At 41.4% G+C, this 20,697-nt stretch overlaps 1 protein-coding gene across 1 annotated transcript in view; it reads left to right on the forward strand.

The window, feature by feature from the left end:
- CRB1 (crumbs 1, cell polarity complex component) overlaps positions 1 to 20,697 on the forward strand; it is a 114,119-nt gene that overhangs the window by 24,169 nt on the left and 69,253 nt on the right. Inside the window, exons 2-3 of the mRNA XM_009283215.1 lie at positions 10,060 to 10,196; positions 15,330 to 15,955. Coding sequence (XP_009281490.1) covers positions 10,060 to 10,196; positions 15,330 to 15,955 — 763 coding nt within the window. The remainder of the gene's footprint in view (positions 1 to 10,059; positions 10,197 to 15,329; positions 15,956 to 20,697) is intronic.

Raw genomic sequence — 20,697 nt, forward strand, 5'->3', positions numbered from 1 at the left:
AGCTTGTCCAGGTCCCTCTGGATGGCATCCCATCCCTCTGGCGTGTCGACCGCACCACTCAGCTTGGTGTCATCTGCAAACTTGCTGAGGGTGCACCCGATCCCACTGTCTATGTCATTGATGAAGATACTAAACACTTTCCTAGAACTAGGAAAGGAAGGAGAGACAAGGAGTCAGATCTACTTCTTACATAAATTAAATAAACAGAGGAAATAAAGGAGAATATTAACAGGGAAATAAAATAATTATAAAATAAAACCCTCCAAGAAATGCCATCACTATATTGATGGCTACTGGATAGTGTTTGTTTATTCATGGTTTTAAATTTTGTATCATTTTACTGGCAAAAATCTTTCTGCTCTAATTTTGATGAAGGCTTGCTGGATACCTCCTCATTTATAGCAGATATTTCATGCCCTAGTGGCAGGTAGTTTTATTATAAAACACACCACCACATAAGGCTTATAGAAACAATTTGCCTTTTGGTGATACTCCTCTAATACGAGAGGCTTATTACTTAGCGCATTCCCCAAGGAAGGCTCCTGGGCATACCCTGATGTTGGTGAATATTCTGGTTTTGCTTTACTTGTACAATGAAGCATCTTACAAAGGTTTCAGAGAAAGGCATCCCTAATTATAGAGTGGGTTTTCAATACCTACTCTTGCTCTTCCTTTGGGTCAGTCACTCCTCCTCAAAGGACACAGGCACACTGGAGACTGGGATCGGTGCTGCGAGACCAAGAGATTCCCTGTGAGATCTCTGACTCTGCATGGCTCATGCTAGTACAGTTGGTGTAATTCCCCTGAACTATAGGATGCTTGCACAATGCTTTGAGTATGGAAAGTGCTTTGAAAGCACTAACACTTCAGTGTAACACAAAAAAAAAAAATCATGTCCTTCTTCTCCATGTTGGGCACATGTAGGTTTGCAGCTTGAGATTTTCTTATCTTAAGCAAAGAAAACCAGTTCAATCTGAAAGGCATGGCCAGGGAGCAGCAAGTGCGGGCTGCTTTGCAAGGGAAGGGAAGCTGGGAGCTGAGGATGACAGCAGAGCAGTCAGGGCAGTGACCGTACCTTGAAGAGATCAGCCCTACTGGACCTGAGCAAGGCAGGCAGATCAGGTGATGGCAGGTGGGGTTAGCCACGGTCCAGTGATTGACAGACAAGTCTATAGTGATGCTGCAGTCCATAAGTCAGGATCAGTTCTGGGGCACAGTAACCAGGGTCAAGCTGTGGTCCAGTGATCACCAGGCAGGTCCATAGTGAGGTGAAGCCAGGAGGTCAAGCCCAGGTTAGGGTCCAGGACTGGAGTACATGGCCAAGCAGATACCAAGGGTGAGAGCCTGACCTTAAAAGCAGCTTCCAAGCAAAGGAGGGACAGGTCACTGCTGAGGCTTCCTAAAGCCATGGAGCTGTGCTATCAGTGTTGGCCCTGAGCCCTGGCAGCCAAATCCCCAGGAGAGGGGACATGCTCTGGGCATGACAGGCAACAAGTTTCAGTAAAATCCTGTACCTGAATTGTTGGCAACCACAAAAAACAAAGATGAGCTTGTGAGCCATCACCTCAAGCGAACTTTGGGATAAAAGGCCAGTCCGACATCCTGCTTTTCTGCGAAGAAAGGCTCCTGATACTTTTGAGTTAGAACAGAAACAGTAGTGTTGGAGAGACATAGTGTTGGAGCCAACTTTGGCTATGGCTATACTGCTAAATGATCTGGGGATGATGTATCACATTACTGAACTAGTATTTGTTAAAGTTTTCAAAAATCAGGCATAAAAAGGAGTTTGTGAATAAATTACAGCTCAAAGTTTTTTTTCTGTTATTGTTATGTAGGAGACAAGGAAGGAAAATTGTCACCTCAGTAGAGCATCTGGACTAGTGTGACACATACAGCCTTGAACCCTCTGAGAAAGTCATCAAGTGACTGTCAGCCAGACAAGTGCTATGACATAAAAATATGCCAGAGCTGATGAGAGCAGGAGGTCTACCAGCCCGGTCTGGCCTGGCAGTGTCATGAGCTCAGTGTACTTTGCTGTGAACGCCACTACACAGACTAAGCATCATGTTCTGCTGCAAAGTGAAAGGCAGCCAAATGAGCTGCATAAATAACCATGTGATAGAGCCAGATCCTTACCTGAACAGAACACTAAATGTCAAGCTGAGGACTTGCTTTATAGATACCAGCAGAGTAAAAATTCCAATTTTCCTAGCAACCGCCAAAAATTCATGAAAATCTCATTTCAATCCAAGTTCTTGTACGACAGAGAAGACAACGTGACCTGCAGCTGCTATTCTCTTGGCTTTTATTTAACTTTCTTTCTTTCATTTGATTACACTGCATTGCTGCCAGGTGCAATCAAGTTCTGGGGTGTCATCAAGCGAGGGCTTGGCCAGTCCTCTCTAGGATTACAGTATGGACAAGGAGAGGGTGGTGGCTCTTAGGGAAAGGTGGAGCTGGTGGACCAACATCTCTGCACGTTATGTAGTGTGTTGGGGGGTGGACATAGAGTTTTGCCATTAATCAGCAAACAGTGTTTGAAATCAGGGGAAAGGAAACCATGGTGGTCTGTGGATTGGGACTAGTAATTTCATATCATGTAGCTTAGAGACTGATTAGGATCTGCTTCTGAGCTTACTCTGGAAATAAAATGTTGTAAAACCATGAAACAAATTAATTCTTCCTCTGTTACAAGTCAGTAGATTTTTTAGGATGCTACAATACAGTCTGTTTGCAGGTCAGGAAAGCTGCCACAGACGTCATGTCAGGGCCATGACCATGGTGGAGCTTCACTGTTACGTGAAACTAGCATTCAAAAGACTAGCCCCCTGCAAAAGTTCATGTTATAGCATCCTTCTATTGGGCCTGTGACTGATTTATACCTGTATGAGGTCAGTGAGGGCAACTTGTGCAGATCATGATCACATCATTGTTTTTCACCAATCTCAATGTTACGATCTTGGCCCTGTTGGTAGCTGCTCTCAGCACAGGAGCTCAGCAGGAGAGCAGATGGAAACTCTGGTTGCACCAGTTCCCCCTGTTAGACTCTAGCCTGTCCCAAAATACAGGAGCTGTGACTTTTCCCAAGCAGTCTCTAAATCCCAACTGGTAGTTAGCTCATGCAGAGCTAATTGTAGGTGATTTCTATTGAAAAGAATTTACTAAATAACAGAAAGGGCTGGACTGCGAACTCCTCTACAAAGTTCATGCTGGAAAAGAATGACCTTGCTTTCTCTGTACTCACTGTGCATCACAGCCGCACTGAAGCTTTCTCCCGATTCCTGTGGCATTTGAATCACAGTGCAGTGTATTTCCAGCAACATAATGCTGATCTGCCACAGGGCTGATTACTCTCTCCTGGGGAGACAGGAGAAGCAGCGTCATGATTTTGATATGAGAGTACTGTTACATAGTATGAAACTGAAATTGTGTGAGAAAAGGACTGCATTCAGCAAGCCTGGAGGGACAGCATGCACTCCGGTGGCTATGGATATCAGTGTGATGCTAGTCTAAAGTTGGAGCTGATGTTGCTGTTCTGCTGCATTTTGTTGGCTTCAGCAACATTTAGTTCTCAGCTGTGTTACTGAGAACCTACTGGAGGCACTCTCAACATCTGCACACATCAATACACAGCTTTGCACCTAGAAACTTTAAAACATTCATTTCCTTACGGACTTCAAAGCAGAGCATAGTAAGCCAGCTGGGAAAAATCTATAAAAACCCTTATGTGTTTTGTCATGGTTTTTGCCCCTGTTCTAGTATGCTAAAAACCATCATTTTCTGAATGTGCATTTTGTTGCTAGAGGTTTGGCTGTGCAGAAGGGATATGGTGCATCTGATATAATATGCCTTGATGGGATCTTCTAGTTATCCGAATGCTATAAAAACAAGTATTTGTGGAGACTGTGTTGAATCGGGAGTCATCAAAACCTGGCTGTGAACATATGCCTGTGTGATACACCTGACAATAGCATCTTCCCTATGATTTACTAGTGTAGTACCAATGAGCATATGCATATTTTCTTGAAGCCAAAATTTAAGCGTGACTTACAGAGGGAAAATCTAATTTTCTGAAATCTGTGACTAGCAAAGTGGAGGTGAAAATATCCCTCACCAGAAGAGAAATTCTTGGCCCATGTTACAGGTTGGTATGATGCTTTTCTAACAATCAGGGCTTTAAGCCTATCCAATTTTGTCTCACAGAAAGAAATTACACCTGGGTCAGTGTTACAGACATTTGAGAGTATATTTTAAACTCACAGCATCTTTATGCACTACTGTATATCGGAATCACTGCTGTATGCTGTTTTCATATTAAGAAAAGGAAAGAGGCAATGAAGTGGAGGGTAGAACCACAGATAAAGGAGACTGAAGAGGATGCTTTCTAATGGCTTTCGAAAGCAAACAATGCACGGACACAGAATTTAGAACTGAAGTCAGTCTTGTACTCAATTTTTAGCCCCTCTACTCCAAGCTCAGTATATCAATGATTTAGCAGCAATTGGCAGCATTTCTGATTACTTTTTATTTCCCATGTTAGTAGCTGAGCACAGCAGTAGCACGGCTGCTTGCGTGTTCTGACCTAAATGAAATCTCAGTGCGGCAAGTCAGCGGTAGCTGGTCTGCATGAGGGGCAGAGTCTCCCAGCTCAGGCGAGCACCCAGCTCCTTGCTGAGGCTGAATTCAGTGGGAGCCAGGAGCTCAACGGGAGCCGGGGGCCTCTGTCCTACACAAAGGCAAAGTGCCACAAACTCTTTCCAGACTCCAGAGAAGCTGTGAAACCTTGTGTCTCTCGGTGAGATTTGGCCTTTTCAAGAGGCAACAGCGCCTTTGCCCCCTGTTTTCCACTATTTGGAACTCAGACAGAACCAGAAGCAACTGGATTTCACCCAAACTCACAAACTGACAGTTTTACGCTGCGTTACTCCCTCTGTGTTCCCGAAAATCCCCCCATTGATGCAGAGAAGAAGTGAGACCATGCTTTGGTCTTTCTGCAACCCTTTTTGGCTCTGGCACCATTTCCCTCCTTATTTTGCCATGTGTCTGTTTTCAAGGTGTATGTTTTGGCCTTCCTCCTTAGCATAGCTGTGAATACAGGTGGTATCTTTCCAACTGCAAGCATTGCTTTCATTTTTCCACTTCCCCAGCACCACTTGCACGCCTCACTGGGTTCACATATCAGGTTTGGAAACACCAGATTATGCTTCCATTAATTTTAAAAGGCTTGATGCTGCCATCTTTGTAACTCTTGGGAGCAAGGCAGGAAAAACACCTTTCACAAAAGCATTACAAACCCACCCATCCGAACAAGTTCATCTAGGCATGCTGAGAAACCTAAGGGCAAGCAGTATATGATAACATTTTAAAGTATAAGACATAATTCACACCCCTAACTAAACCACCTAAGTTTCCTCTGTTTATTTCTCTCTTTATTTCTGCAAAACCTTTCATCTCACAGGAGAGATCTTTACACACATGGCTCTGTATCCTGAGTTATATGGTGAGCACGTCCCCAGCTTTAATGAAGCCCTAAGAGCAGTGCAGGCAGGAAAGGTATTGATTGAATCCTTGGGACAAAGACATTTAACCTGCAGAATCACCAAATCTTTCCTATAAGCAATCAGGTTTATGACCTAAATAAAATTGTTTCAGATTTTGAGCACAATAAATTTTCCATGTTCTTTGCCTCTGAAGAGCTGATAGAAAGGCAAACTTGAAGCTGGCCCCCAGGTTCCCACCACCATGTGTCGCAGTTGTTGCTCACCTGCCTATTTATCTCCCATGTCCCTGTGTGGCGGAATCCTGTTCTGTAGTATTAAGAATAAATTCTGCTGTGTGAATTCAACTAAAAAGAAATTTCATCACTCCTAAAGGGAGAAAGAACACCTCATTACACTCATATCTTTATTCTTCTGCAGAGTTAGAAGATAAGAATGTGGAGACATATCATGAAACTATTAAAGAGGAAAGTTATATTCAGGTAGAGTGTATACAGTAGTGGGGATTGCACAGCAGAAATCAGTTCAGTTTCTACATCAGTGTCTGCATCATTTTCTGTAATGGATATCAGCTACCTTCTGGGACTGATCAGCCAACTGTCCTGCATCTTATACAAACAAAAATATCTGTGCATAGTAAAAGCACGACAATCACTATGCACTATCAACTTAAACTGCAGCGCTGTAGTGCTAAACGTAAAGGTAAAGAAGTAGTGGGTGAACTCCTTTATTCACATTAGAAGCCAGTCTGTTTGCATTGCTAGTAGCACCATGCCTTGATGGCCAATTGAAGCAAAAATCCTCCAAATTCTATCTGTAGGAGCCCTGTTGAGCTCATGGGCCTGATTCTCCTCCTGTTCCCAGCACAGACACTAGGGTATGATGCAAAACAAAGTGAGAGCCAAAAAGTATTTACTGCATTGAAGCAAAGGATAGAAGTGAAGGGGGGCTATGAGAAGAAAGCATTTCCCTCATTTTTGAGATGTTTGTTTATTTGTCCACTGATGACAACACAACTCACAAGCTCATGAGCTGCACCCATTCCCCGCCTTTTCTCCAGCACTCTTGCACTAGCCAGAAAGGAGCTGTGTGTGTACGCACGCCAAGCGAATGCCTTTGAACTAGCACACCTCACCGCGGCGTGATGAAACAGTCACTGCATGGCTGCTTTGTAGGAGAGCCTGTCAAATTGTTGCTGTGTTTAGTATCATCAGTCGGTGCAGCTGTAAGGACTGCTGCTGCTGAAGTGGTCGCAGGGTAAGGAACTCTGGGACAGCACAAAGCTAAAAAGACAGCGAAGGAAAATGACAGCCAACAGTAACGGCCTTCATTCTTGGGGAGCAGCACCAAATTAGTGTAAGCTTGCAGAAATGTTTGGAGAATAGTGAAATGGAGACACTGATTTAATAACCAGTTCTGTAATTTGAATCACAGACAGCTTTAATCTTAAAAAAGTGTTTCCTAAACAACATTTTAAAATTTTAATGCTATTCAGTTGTTACTCTTACACTAATATACAATACTTCTGCTTCAGAAAATAAGTTGTTAATTTACTTTCCTTGTTTTTGCTGATGCAAATGTACTTGAAAACAAAATGGGCTTTTTTGATAGAAATGGAGTATTTGTGTAACCACCTTTTTCCTTTTCTGCCCGTGTGCGGTGGTGGTTACTATGGTAATAATTGTGTTTCAAGATTTAAAGCCTGAAAGTGGTTTCTATAACAACATGCTAGGATGTTTTGGACACACAATTGAAGTTAAAGATTCAGGATTAACCCTTTATGACCACAATATTTGTAGACACAATGACAAGTGCTTGCTTGTTTGGCAAAAGTTTGTTCATACCTTCCCAAGGTACACTTTTTCATTGAGCAGATTGAGTAATAATTCCAGCTGTGGATAGAGCAGGTCAGGTCCTGGGGCTGGCACTTCTGTCGCAGGTAAAGCTTGCAAAGGAGAAATGGCGCCACAGTAACTACAAGCTGCTCATTACATTAAATAATTAAGATGGTAGACAAATGTTTTGGGAGATGTGCCGGGAAGGGGTAAAATAATGTTAGTGCAGTGTTTAGGAAGTTTGATACTTTAGTCTGGCAATCAGAACTGTGTGGAAACACTGAAGTTATCTATTCATAGAGAATCTCGATGGAAAAGCTATTTTGAGGGCTAAGATAGCCCCTTACCTGGCTTTGTTTTATCCAGAATGGCATGGTTTCATGTCCTTTTCTTCCCCATCTGCCAAATGCTGATCCACAAGCGGCATCTCTGCCTTTCAGCCCATGGTGAAGGTATCTGATCCCAATCTCTGTCACTGTTGATTATGCAGCTGTGCTCATCTCTTCTCTAGTTCGCCAGGATACATCCAGATTGAATATATATGCACACCCACAACTTTCTAAGGCTGTCTTTGCAAGGAAGTTATTGTCATAGTGATGAACTGTATTTTCTATGTCATGGTGCACTGCAGATAAACTGAGATATGCCTAGTTATGCCGAGCCAAGTGCTCTTCAATGCAGCACTAAATGCCTTGGGCAATATTTTAGTATTTCCAGTTAAATGCTAATTATTTCAAGATCTCACTAAAGTCACAGAACTTGATATTTTAGTGACACAGATTTGCACACTTGTTTTAAAATCCCAGGGGCAAGTTTTAAACAAGAAATGAACATGAGCACTGAAGGTTCTCGTTTCTAACTCCACACACTGGGCTATCTAAACCCTTGCTACCATCATGTTATCCCATGACTTCTTTAGTGAGCTTATTTGATCATAAAGTAAGCCTTCAGTTGTGAACAAATGCTGTATGCTGTTGTTGAGTCAACAGAAGACAGAGTGAAGTAATAGCACTAAGAGAAGCAACAGTTCCTTCACTTATCCCAATGAAATTTTATCTCTAGTTACTGACCACAACCAAGATGTCAATTGTATAAGCTATTTTAGGAAATTAAAAAGAACAAAAGCCCCCAACCAACACACATTTTCTGGGTTTAAAAAAAAAAAACACTTTTTTTTTGCTATTGTAATTCGATCATTTTTTCCTTAGGAGTATTTTTAAAAAGTTTCATTTCTCAACTCATAGACCAGCTTATTCATTTTTTGCTATCCATTTCTTTCCAAAATGTATGAGTTGTTAAAAAATCAGATTTTGCTGTGAACTGCTTTATCTGCATTAGCTGGTGTAGCTTCCTAGTTTTAACTCAAACGTGTGAAGTAATAACTCTGTTTAAAAAAAAAAGTAAAGAAAAAAAGAAAGAAGTCCTCCTCAAAGCACAGTAAACTCATCAATGTTGATGACTATATGGGTATCAAGAAGTTCTCTCTCTCTCATAGATTTTTTTTTTTTCTAGAAAATAGACTGGCTCTGTTAAGAAGGTCAGAAAATCTCCGTGGCATATGTAAAAGACCCTGAAGCTGTAAGTGTTGAGAGCTTCTGTGAAGCTTCGAGTCCTCCTTCAGGGGAAGAAGGCACATTTGAAGAATAGCATTGCAAATTACAAACAGCCTCCAGCATGATGAGATGATTAGCAAAGTGCAGGCAAAAGAAAAAAAAGAAGTCCTCCTCAAAGCACAGTAAACTCATCAATGTTGATGACTATATGGGTATCAAGAAGTTCTCTCTCTCTCATAGATTTTTTTTTTTTCTAGAAAATAGACTGGCTCTGTTAAGAAGGTCAGAAAATCTCTGTGGCCTATGTAAAAGACCCTGAAGCTGTAAGTGTTGAGAGCTTCTGTGAAGCTTCGAGTCCTCCTTCAGGGGAAGAAGGCACATTTGAAGAATAGCATTGCAAATTACAAACAGCCTCCAGCATGATGAGATGATTAGCAAAGTGCAGGCATGACCACAGTCAAGTGAACTCCAGTTCATAACAATGTGATTAGCAGTGATTGAAATTTGATTTTAAATTCTGCTGCTGATTATGATATTTCAACAACTTGTAAGGAGAGTCGTGTCCAGAAAGAACAAGTCTTTGCTGAAAGACATTTCTGCCAAAAGCAACCCAACACAGCTCGCTAGGTTTTGTTTGTGGACTTTGAATGGCTAAGATTGCTAATCAGATTCTCAGAATTGGGATCATCAATTTACTTTACTTTTGATTTTATCAACTTAAGATAACAGATTATTTTGAAAAGCACACGTGAACTCTCTAGGTCTCTGATTCAACCAAAAAACCCAACCAAATTGTCCGGAAAGATATAGGGATGAGCTCTTCAAAATTACCTGCTTTACTGAGGAACATTAGTTTCCTTATCAGGAGTCAGAAGATCTGTGCCAAATTGCTTTGGCCCTTTAAAAACTCCTGCCCTGTTTATGTTAACTTTCCAACTAATTTAATTTTGCCCTCCTGTGCTCATTGTCATGCACTTCCAACACCCAAATTGTTTTGTATCACTTCAGTGGTTTCTGATCAGCAAGAAGTCTTTACCAGACCAAAATAATGCATTTTTAGTGCTGATCAGTTATATATTATTCATACACTAACAACATCACTTTAATGCATTTAAGTAAGCTTATCCAAGAGGAAAAAACTGGCTCTTTCTCAGCGTTTCTTACATTTAATAGTTTGCGCCAACTGTCGAAAGCTGCAGGTACCGACATGTTTCCGGCAGTACTGGTGGCCTGCCAGCAGATGGCAAGCTTTACTGCAGAGAATTTTACTGCCAAACATCTCGTCGGCATCGAAAGGATTTAACTGTGGGGTAAAATGCTTGGCACTAATTCCTCTCGTAACTAGATTAATGTACCAATGTTTACAAAGAGACTGATAATTACCTCACGTGTCAGTCAGTGTAAATCCAAAGTGATCGGCATTTTGTTTCCATTTTTCTAATGTTACATACAAATTTTAAGACTCTGTCAGAACAAGTCACTGCTGAAGCGACCTTAATTGCTTAAGAATGAAGACGACTCCTCTGCATATCTGAGCTAGAACATGAGGCCTTTTCAGGTTATCCCTCTGCAACCTTACCAAAAATCAAGCCCCTCAAAACACTGAAACATTTCTGTCCTCTTTCTGCAAATGTAGTAGAGAATATTCTTCTACCATTAGCTCAAACTGAGCCAGCCTTTGCATCAGCACCGCCATGCTCTGCCACATCACATCACAGAGCATGGGGGAGTTCAGCTTCCACGTGCTATGATCTTCTCTCTCTCTCATTTCCACATAGCTCTCAATAGCTCAACAGGTTCCCAAATCCACCCTTCCGCATCACTCCAGAGCAGCAGGGAAACTGAGTTTCTGTGGGGCAGAAAGGGAAGTGGTGTAAATAACTTGTCTTAAATAGCTGGAAAATGGTGCTCTAACTAGCGGTCCAGGATTCCAGGGTTTTCTGAAGCATTCATGTCATTTAGGAACATGACTTTTCTCAAAAAAATCATGGGAATGTCCTGGTGAACGGCATACCATTTGATAACCACAGTATGATAATTGTATACCCTTTGATGATCACCTTTTTGAGATGCAATTTTGCTGCTGGGGCAAAACTACTGTATAGCACCCCTAACAAAAACTCTTGGTCCTAGCCTTTAAATCACAAGTAAGCTAAAACTCAGCAGTTATTAGATGTCTGCTAAGACCTTCGGAACTCTTGTGTTCCTCGAGAACTATACAAATAATAAAAAACATGGCACAGCGCATTAGAATGAAGATAAAACTCCAAAAACTTTATTGCTTCACTGTAAACTTGTAGTACGAATCAGACAAAAGCATCCTCTAGGGAGTATTGGATTTATTGAATTGTTTGTTGGCAATTTCTGCATAAGAAATTTGTTTTATAAAAGCCAGAGGATTTGAAATTAAGATACTAGCTAAAAAAAAATCCAGGCAAGGTTTTCTGTTTCATGTTTTTCCCATCGTGGCGTCACCTTGGAGACAAATAGGTTGCCTTCACTACAGACTGTGTTTTTAGGGCTTTCTTTCCTCTTCTCTCATTTTCCATCCACTATTACTGCCTCAGAGAGCTATGAAGCTTTTTAACCAGTGCTCAAAGCTAGTATGTTGCTATCAAAACTGCGGACTGGCAAATGCTTCAGTTTCTCTCACACACAGTCATTACAACAAATTGAGTTGTTGCATGCAAATTATCTCTGGAAAAGCAGTAATAATTAACTAAATGGCTTCTCACGTCACAGTGGTCCTACTTAAGAAGCACTTGAATGATTGACCTCACCTCTTGTAGTTTACACAGTACAGTAGTTAGATAATGTTATAACTTAATCATAGATAATTTCTTCAAATTTGCAGTGCTGCTTCAAACATGCACTTTTAATGAATTTTAAGTAGGCAGACAGACTGAAAGGAAAGCTCTTTAAAGTTGTGCAATCCCAAGAAAAATGTGGGATGCGAAAGTTCCTAAGGAAGGCAGTTTTGCTCATTTTAACTGTAATTAATAGATTGCAGTAAGCTCTTTATTATCCAGGCTAAAGAAAAGAAACTAAATACATGGGTAATATACAAAATCATGTAAACTAGGACATCAGAACATACATGAGGGTGTGTTGAGGAGGAGAAAGGTCCATGATACTGCCAACCGTGGAGCCAGTCAGTACACCATGGCCAATGTCTTGAACTTTGCATTCAGTGAGAGCTGTGAGACGGGGGAAGTACAACTGACACCGCATTAGGATGAAATACCTGCTCCCAGTGCAAAACTGAACATTAACAGGTTTGGGGACGGTCATTTTAAAGGCAGGCTAAATCAGAAGTACTATCTTTGTCCTGTTTTCCTTCAAAGAACAGGAGGTAAAGCTCCAGTTCTCCTCCTGCTAATCAATGTTTATCTTGCCTTCTTAATCAGGTCTATCTTAGCCTGCATTAAATAAAGATATCTTTACCAAGAAAAGACCATACCTTTTCTAGATATTTCTCCTCTGCATCTCTGGTATATATGAGCATGACAACAGCTAAAAATAGTTCAAACAAAAACATTTATCAGGTTTTACTTATACATGCAACACCCCAAAAGAAACAATCAAGAAACTATTTCTATGTAATCCTTAAGACCATTGTTTGTTTTAAATCACAATGTCACTGTTACTATCAATGTTACTACATAAATCTCTATTCTGCTTGTTCAAACAAGTATTAATTAGGTATTTGACTCAGTAAATGTACCTATTTATGAGCATCAAGTTCATTCAGATCAGTGCTTTTTATTCTCGGAGGTGCTGCTGCTCCTGTGTACACCTCAAGTCAGAAGGCACAACAATGAAACACAGCTAACTTTTCCAACCTCCCCATTTATTACCACAGTGTCATCTCTACATAAGCTGTCTTTCCTAAGCTGGTAAAGTCTTCTGAGGCTTTCTTCCTCCACTTCCCCTTCCTGGGAAAAAACAGATTAAATTATATTATGTATTAAAATACACATTATGAAAATGCATCCTCATCAGTCTGTTTGTATTCTCTGACAATCCCCAGTGGTCGGTTGTTATCCTCGGGTGACCAACCCTAGCCTCTCACTTTCCCAGCCAGCCAGGCATCTGTCCCAGGACTTTATCAGCATTGGTCTAGCCCCAGTTATTGATAAGCATCTCTACATGCTGCTTCTCTTCCCGTGCCCCATCTCCTTCTCTATTGTGTCCACCCTCCTGAATCTCAGTTCCAAGAACCAGGAAGAAATCAGAGACTGGTGGTAGATGGGTCTGAATTTCTTTGAGAAGTTCAGCTCATCCACAACACCCTGTTTGCACAAACATACGCTGTTCTGCTATTCATTTTCAGGTAACTGCTGTAGAAGACACATACCCTTCGTATTTCCAAACAAGACTCCAGAATAAAAGTATAAACTGAAAGAAGAAAATAGTATGTTTACAGGACTCTCATACAGATCATTTAATGCAATTTACTTTCTCCAGCCCACTAGTCTTTCCCTTCTGAATCACTACCTTCTCTCCAAAAGGAACATTCAGCTTTATTTCATAGATTCTTGGCCAAGATATGACTGCTTTTTTTCCCCTCCTGTGATACAAATAATTTTTTTTCTCTAGCCATATGCAAAATATTTGTTTAGAGTTTTACCCTCATATTTTGAGGAATGTCACATCATAATCACATTAGAAGTCTGATGGTATTCAGATGTTCACTATACAGTAGAGGATTTCTTATAACATGGTGAAAATCAGTTGCAAAAGAAAAAATTGTACTGGATAGAACTCTTCTTATTATACTCCAGATCAGATTTGCCAATTTGATCAGTAGGAACTGAAAAACTATACATGCATTTGACTTTTTAGGTCAGTATTTATATGGTCCCTGTCTTCTAGGTGGTTTATGTCAGTAAATAACTACTTGCCTTTCTTCTCTCCATTAATCACTGTCTATGAGGTTTGACCGGCCATTGTTTTATTTTACTAGCACAGTATTTGGAGGCAACTCCAGGATTTCTTCCACTAGCCTCTCCTCAGCATTCAAAAGCTTGACCTTTAGACCAAGATAGAGGTCTAGAGCAAACACCCCATTTGGAATCATCCCTTTGGGTCTTACCATCTCCACAGCCTTGAGTCAGTTTATATGGGAGTAAAAAAAATTCCCGAACGCTGCAGGATGTGTACTGGTGATTAACACCGTTTCCACTGACCCACACCAAAACAACAGCAAGTCATGACAGAAGCAACATGATATTATGAGATGAATTTAGTGATCAGTAGAACCCCACTGCACTCTTCACCTATGTCTGTGCTGCATGTGGGAGACCTGATTATAGCACACATAAAAGTACACAAGCTTCAGTCTAGCTCACTTGATATTGTTGGCAGTGAAGCTGTGACTGCAGAGGATTCAGCCCAGGTCAACACACCTACCTCAGGCACTCAGTATTTGGCACCTTGCCGCTATTGCTTAGTATGCCCAACACTGAATTTAAGGCAGCAAGTATATACCTACATATGTATGCTCTGCTTATCTGAATACAGCCATTTATTTTGGTATGGAGACAATAATGATTTAAAAAAGTTATACAGTTTCATGGTGAAATTCTTGTTTTCTTTTACTAGAAAGAACATCCTTCACTACTTTCACTGCTTTAACTCTATCAGTGTTTCTCAGTCGTGGGTTATGAACAATGCTGGTAACAGCTTGCTCCTCCTTGATTGGGAAGTGAGAAGTACCTATTGTTATTGTCAGCCAGTCTTTACAGCAGCAAGGCACTCCCAGCGGCCTTTAATTACTGCCAGGAGCTCAGTTCCTGGAGGGTAAGGAACATGTTTAACACCGTGTTCACCATGTCCTTTCAGCCTCAGAGGCTGGAAGGCTCTCAGAGGGCTATTTTGAATCTCAGGTGTTTGGGAGATTCTTTGTGGTGGAAATGCTGTACAGCTGTCAAATTACTATTTATAATCAGGAAGTAAATATCAAAGTGCATGATGGTTTGAGCCGCTTACTTGAGCTATAACTGCATCCAAGTCATTTAGCTTTGTTGAAATCTAATACAAAAAACTTTCACCACAGAAGAATATAAAGTGGTATTGAACTGAAAAATGTGGTTCAACTCCTCTTTCTAGTAAAAAAAAATAAATTTGTCTTAAATACGCCTAAATGCATTCCATATTGTTGGATAGCTGTTGACAACCACCAATATTGTTACAACTGTACTCTTAATATAGTATTCAGCAATCCTGACACCTCAGGCCATGGTTGTTGGAAGAGGCAAGAACAGGAAATTACAACCTACTCATATTTTCATAATTGTTTTCATTTGACATTTATTAGTCTACTGATACATGTCACACAGTAACCAGCCCTGTTTTCTTCTCAACAAGCCAACAATTGGAGGTGTTAGTTTTGAAACACAGTTGTGTTGAGTTGCACTTCTTTCACTCGTGTTTATTCCCAGTGCTGTGGAAGTCCTCAGGATTTTTTGTGTTTCCTTTCTAGAGACACTTTGCATGAGGAATGATTCCAGGTGCCTGCCAAACTCTTGCCAAAAGAACTCTACATGCGTTGCTGGTCGTAAAGACGATACTTGCCGTTGTGCAGATGTATCAGCGGACAGTGTGGAGGAACTCTGCAATAAAACCTCTGATCCTTGCTCCTCAAACCCTTGTCTTCAAAATGCTACCTGTTTAAACTCTGCTGGAAATCTCAGCTTTACTTGCGAGTGCCCTGCTGGGTATAATGGACCTACCTGTGAAATAGCCATCAGCGTGTGTGACACAAACCCTTGTGAGCATGGAGGCACCTGCCAAAATGGCCTGGCTGGGCCCACCTGCCTTTGTAGCGCAGGATACACAGGTACACTCTGTGAAATGGATTTTGATGAATGCGTTTCCGAACCGTGCCACAACGGAGCAGTGTGCAGGGATGGGGTTGATGAATACTCCTGCTACTGTGTCCCAGGCTACCAAGGCAAGCACTGTGACCTGGAAGTGAACGAATGTGTGTCAGATCCATGCCTGAACGGGGCAACGTGTCTCAACCAGATAGGACAGTATGACTGCATCTGTCCACTTGGGTACACAGGTAAGCACTATTAAAACAACTTTTTCTTTGCATCGTAGAGAACTATCATAATTCATGGTCCAAGTTCAACTCTGCCACCCACACACTTATTTAGTCGTATCTGTATTACCACCTCGCCTTCAGCTGTTCGTGCATTATGGGTTACCTTATCACTGTGAACTACTGATATCAGATAGAGAAAGATTAAAGAAATCTCACATTTACCAAAAACTACAGAGCAGTTTCGTGAACATCAAGCTATGTCACAGGGCTAGGTTAACTTTCCTTTTAAAAGAAACATTCTCAAAATGCTTGTCCTCAGAGTGCTGTACATAGTTTTTGGTCCTCAGAAAAAACCTATGTTTGACAGGGTTAAAAATTAGATCTAATTAGACTAGCTTGATTTACTAATCATGACAAACTGTACTCTTAAACCTAGACGTTTCACGTTAACCTCCCCTCCTCCACCCTTCCCAGAAACAGAGGATTCATTTGCAACTAGAACATTGTGTAAGTTAAATAGAAAGAAAAGTATTATCAGGTTCCCAAACTGCCCATTTTTTGATAATCCCATTTTATGTGGCTCCATTTTTAAGGTACGGGTGTGACTTTTCTTGCCTACTTCCTCTACTGGAGAGCATATAATCCTTGTGGGAGACAGCTCCCTTCAAATTTCAAAGCTGTATTCAGGGGTAGGACTGCAAGAGATAGCACACTGAATCATTAAAGGGAGAAAAGGGGAGGCATTTTAGTGATAGATTGCCAGTCAGGTAAGCAAAGAAAAAAAAAAGAATCATACAGCAAAAGGGGGGAAAAAACAGCTACTGCTTCAAGTGATTCAAATGAATAAGAAATAAGAGATGTGGTTTACAGCTCCATCCCCAAATCCCCATGCAGGAGGGGAAGTCAGAGGGAAAAAGCAGCTTTCCTGTGTCTGACACAGCACTCACTGGAAGCCAGCCCTCATTTAATATCCCTCACGAGCACGGAGAATGTTATTTGAAGGAAGCTTGTTACCTTCCCACCACCCCGCTGCTGCCAGCGGGTGTCTGAGCCCAGGCCAGCCATGGAGAAAACTACATAACCAGGGGAAAGCCGAAGAGCAGAAGGAAGGAAAAACCTATTAACAACCAGCATGGTTACTCTGCAATGATCAGACTCAACCCAGACCTCCTGTTGTATTCAGGAAACTGTATTTGTTTAACTGGCACTGTTAGTGGGGTCCAGGCCTGGATCTATAGCCCGGGAACTCGGTTTGAAAGAGGCAGAATAGACACCTTAGAGAGAAAGAGAGAGAAAACATAATAAAATAGTAAAGCCCAAACAAAAAGAAATGAAGATTTAGATCAACACAAACTGCTGGAGGAAACTCGCTCTGCTGGAGTCACTCCACTTTCATCACGAAATTCTGCTGTTTCCCAGGCTGGTGCTCTCTGCTCTCACCAAAAATCAAGCGATGTCACTGACTGCTCCGCACAAGCAGAGTGAAGAAATGAGGAGAGAGCCAAGGAAGGAGAAGAGGGCTAAAATACAAGGCAGAAGAGGCCACAGTGTTTTGACATGCAGCTCCAACACTGCTTCCAGCAGCAAAGAGACTAATCATCATAATTCTGTAAAGGAGTAGCGGACTGTTCCTTCAGCAGTAAAACACCAGCTTTTAAAGGCTACTTAACAAAATGATTTATCAGAAGCATTCTTTTTTGTTGTTTTCTGCACATTGCTGTGAGTTGCACTAAATGCACGAGCCAGAGGGATTACTGGATGAAAGCCCTGAGGTGTCCCCACTGGTAATAAAAACCCTCATTTACTCCATCAGGGGATCTTGCCAACCATTATTATCCTGGCCTGACACCATGAATTACTGTGGGAAATCATCCAGCCTCATCTCATTTCCCTAAGATGTTAAAAAGGTTATATTCTCTTGATATGTAGGTAGAGAATGTACAGTAAATCTACAGCAGTAATGTTAACCAAATGCTTGAGTTACTGGCTGCGGTTGCTACTTGTTTCATGGACTATGACTGCTATTTTGTATGATTGGTATGCTGCAGCACTCCTTAAAATAGCTGAGAAATGTCACACATAATTCTTACACAAATGGAAGAGGTTAGAACGCACCAAGAGCCAAAGAGTGGAAAATTCAGCATGAAATCCACAGTTTCTATGATAATGCTCTGCACGTGTGAAATTATTTACAAGACATGTGTCATGCAGCTGTTAAATAATGAAGCTCAATTGGTTTGTTGAAGTTTTGCTGGCTACCTTAATCAAATGCATTTTTTCCTCCATTGCACTAATTGCACTTGCTTTTAATTCACCCCAACAGAGCATGGTGTAAGAGCCTGTTATTACCCACAGCTAGGTACGTTAATTACCTTGCTGGACACAGCTGAAGCCAGTCCTCCATTGCCAGTGAACATTTTAGTGTGAACTATCAGGGGTTCATGGCAGTTCCAAAAACCAGTCTTAGCCCAAGACAAAAGCAGGAGAAAGTGTTTCAGTGGCAGACACAATAGGAACAATGGGCTAGATTCATTCTTGGTGCAATACCTTTTACTATGATGCAACCATAGCTGGGATGAACTCTGTACAATAGGAAGAAATCATTCCTGATGGATCTTTAAGTTCTCATGCAGTATTCTTATCAATAATATGTACGCCATGCCAATATTTAGAGTAGATGCGTCATAAGTCTTAGGCACTTAAAGGCAAGCAGAGGCACAGCAGCCTCTACCATGGGATGAAGTACCTCAAGTACAGATCTTGCTTCCCAACAAGCTCATGGTAGTATCACTGTGGATATTGACAGCAAATGGCATTGTCCATCCAACAGCAATTGCCAGCAAAGTGGAAGGTCTGTTCCCTTCCTCAGCTTTCAAGTTTCAAACCTGTGCTCTCCGCCTCATGCCCTAGCCAGCCTGAGAAGAGGACTGGGCCCAGGTTATCAGCTTGCTGCTGAGACGCCTAACCGCAAGACTGTGAAGTGAGAGGCTCCCGGCAGTACTGGCCACATTTCAAAGGGTTGTCAAAATAAAGATTACCAGAGGGCATATACATCCAAGGAGTGCTTGTCGCAGTTCATAATTCCCAGCGCTGAAACCCTTGGTTGGATTTAGCCCCACTGTTCTCCAATTGCATCTGGTTAGTGCAGTGTTGTAAGACCTGTAACATCTTATGTCTGTGCATGCACACAGGTAACTGGTGGTTTGTACAGACCTGTGTGCAAAAAGGACAAGCCTTGCTCCAAGAAAATGAACTCTTCCCTCTATCCAGTTTTTTATGAACTCTCTTCCTGCCCTTTCAAAGCTGGTGTCTCAAAAATAGCTATCTGACATTCTCCATCCAGATGACGGCACATAAGATTACTATATACAGATTGAGGAATTTTGGGAGAGTCTTCCGTACCTGCCGTGCCCGAGCACAGCACTGCAGCGCAGGAGAGCGGAAGGGGTGACCTGGATACCAATTTCCAGCCGCACTAAGAACACGCAGGTCCACCTGGAACTACACTGAGCCTGCAAACCTCTAGTATCTTTGACCGGAAAGTGACTTTACAATATATCTGTAGGCAGGCAAGTCTGAAAATGTTGGCTGTATCTCTCTCATCCTCACCCGCATTTACTTTTTATTGACTGGGGCTGTACAAAGAAGTGCACAGTAGGACTCATTTAAAAAGCAAGCAGTATAAGAAATAATCTTAGTTCTTCAAAGAAACCACAAAAGTTATAAATATCCCTTATATCCACCTGCCCAGTCTTTCAATTCAAACCACTTGTGCAGTTTGGTATCTGCTGAAACACTTCGCCTGCTCTAGGACAGGACGCCTTTGCTCTTGATGCTGTAGCCCCATGCAATAACCATGGCAGGGCTTGTTGGTGCTTTCTTTTTTTTTTTTTTTTACTTTCTGGCATATGATATTTGGCATACAGCATATTTACGACACAACATTAGACTGAGGTGCAAATGTAGATCTAATCTTTTCATCTCTCTTCTTCACATATAAGAAAGCTTGACAGGAGATTCAGTAGAGGCTAGGAAGGAATTCCTCCCGTTTGCATGGCATATCACGTTGGCTGGATGCATTATACAGAGAGAAGTTTTCTTCTGAGGCAACATTGCCGAAGGCAGGTTACTGGGCTTGATAGATTAAAGACATGAACCAAAACAACAACGCTGTTTTCTCATGTTAATTGTCAGGCTGTTCTCAGGCCTGTAGTTTCAAATTTGGCTGAACTGAGGATCAGTTGAGCAGGGCTTGTTTTGTCACATGATTTTTAGTGTTCGCAGTAAGCTGTTAACAAGCTCTGGCAGATTTACGGTCACTAGACATACTTCTGCAAACACATTGTTTACAATTACAGTGAATTCACAGGGCAATGACCACAGAGGGATTGCTCACTATATCTGGATGTAATGTACATTACCATAAAGCCATAAGAGACCGTTCCTGTGCTACGGTCTCACGGCAAGCTCCCGCCGAAAGTAGTGGCTAGCTGAATCAGTGAACCTTAAACTGGAGGCATGGGACCAGCGACTTCACCCATTCAGTGTTCTATATGTGGTCTCAAGAAACTATAAAAATATATTCTCTAAAATTACATCAATAATTTTTCATAACTACTAGAAAGATGAACTTGCACTTTTATGTTTAAATACACTGAAAAATAGCTCTGACACATCCTCAAATTTTGTTTTGATATTTTAAGAAATTTCCAGGTATTTATCTAGAATACGGATTTTTAATTATTTTAAAAAAAGATTCT

This window comes from Aptenodytes forsteri, unplaced genomic scaffold, assembly GCF_000699145.1.
Source record: "Aptenodytes forsteri isolate BGI_AS27 unplaced genomic scaffold, ASM69914v1 Scaffold181, whole genome shotgun sequence".
Lineage (NCBI taxonomy): Eukaryota > Metazoa > Chordata > Aves > Sphenisciformes > Spheniscidae > Aptenodytes > Aptenodytes forsteri.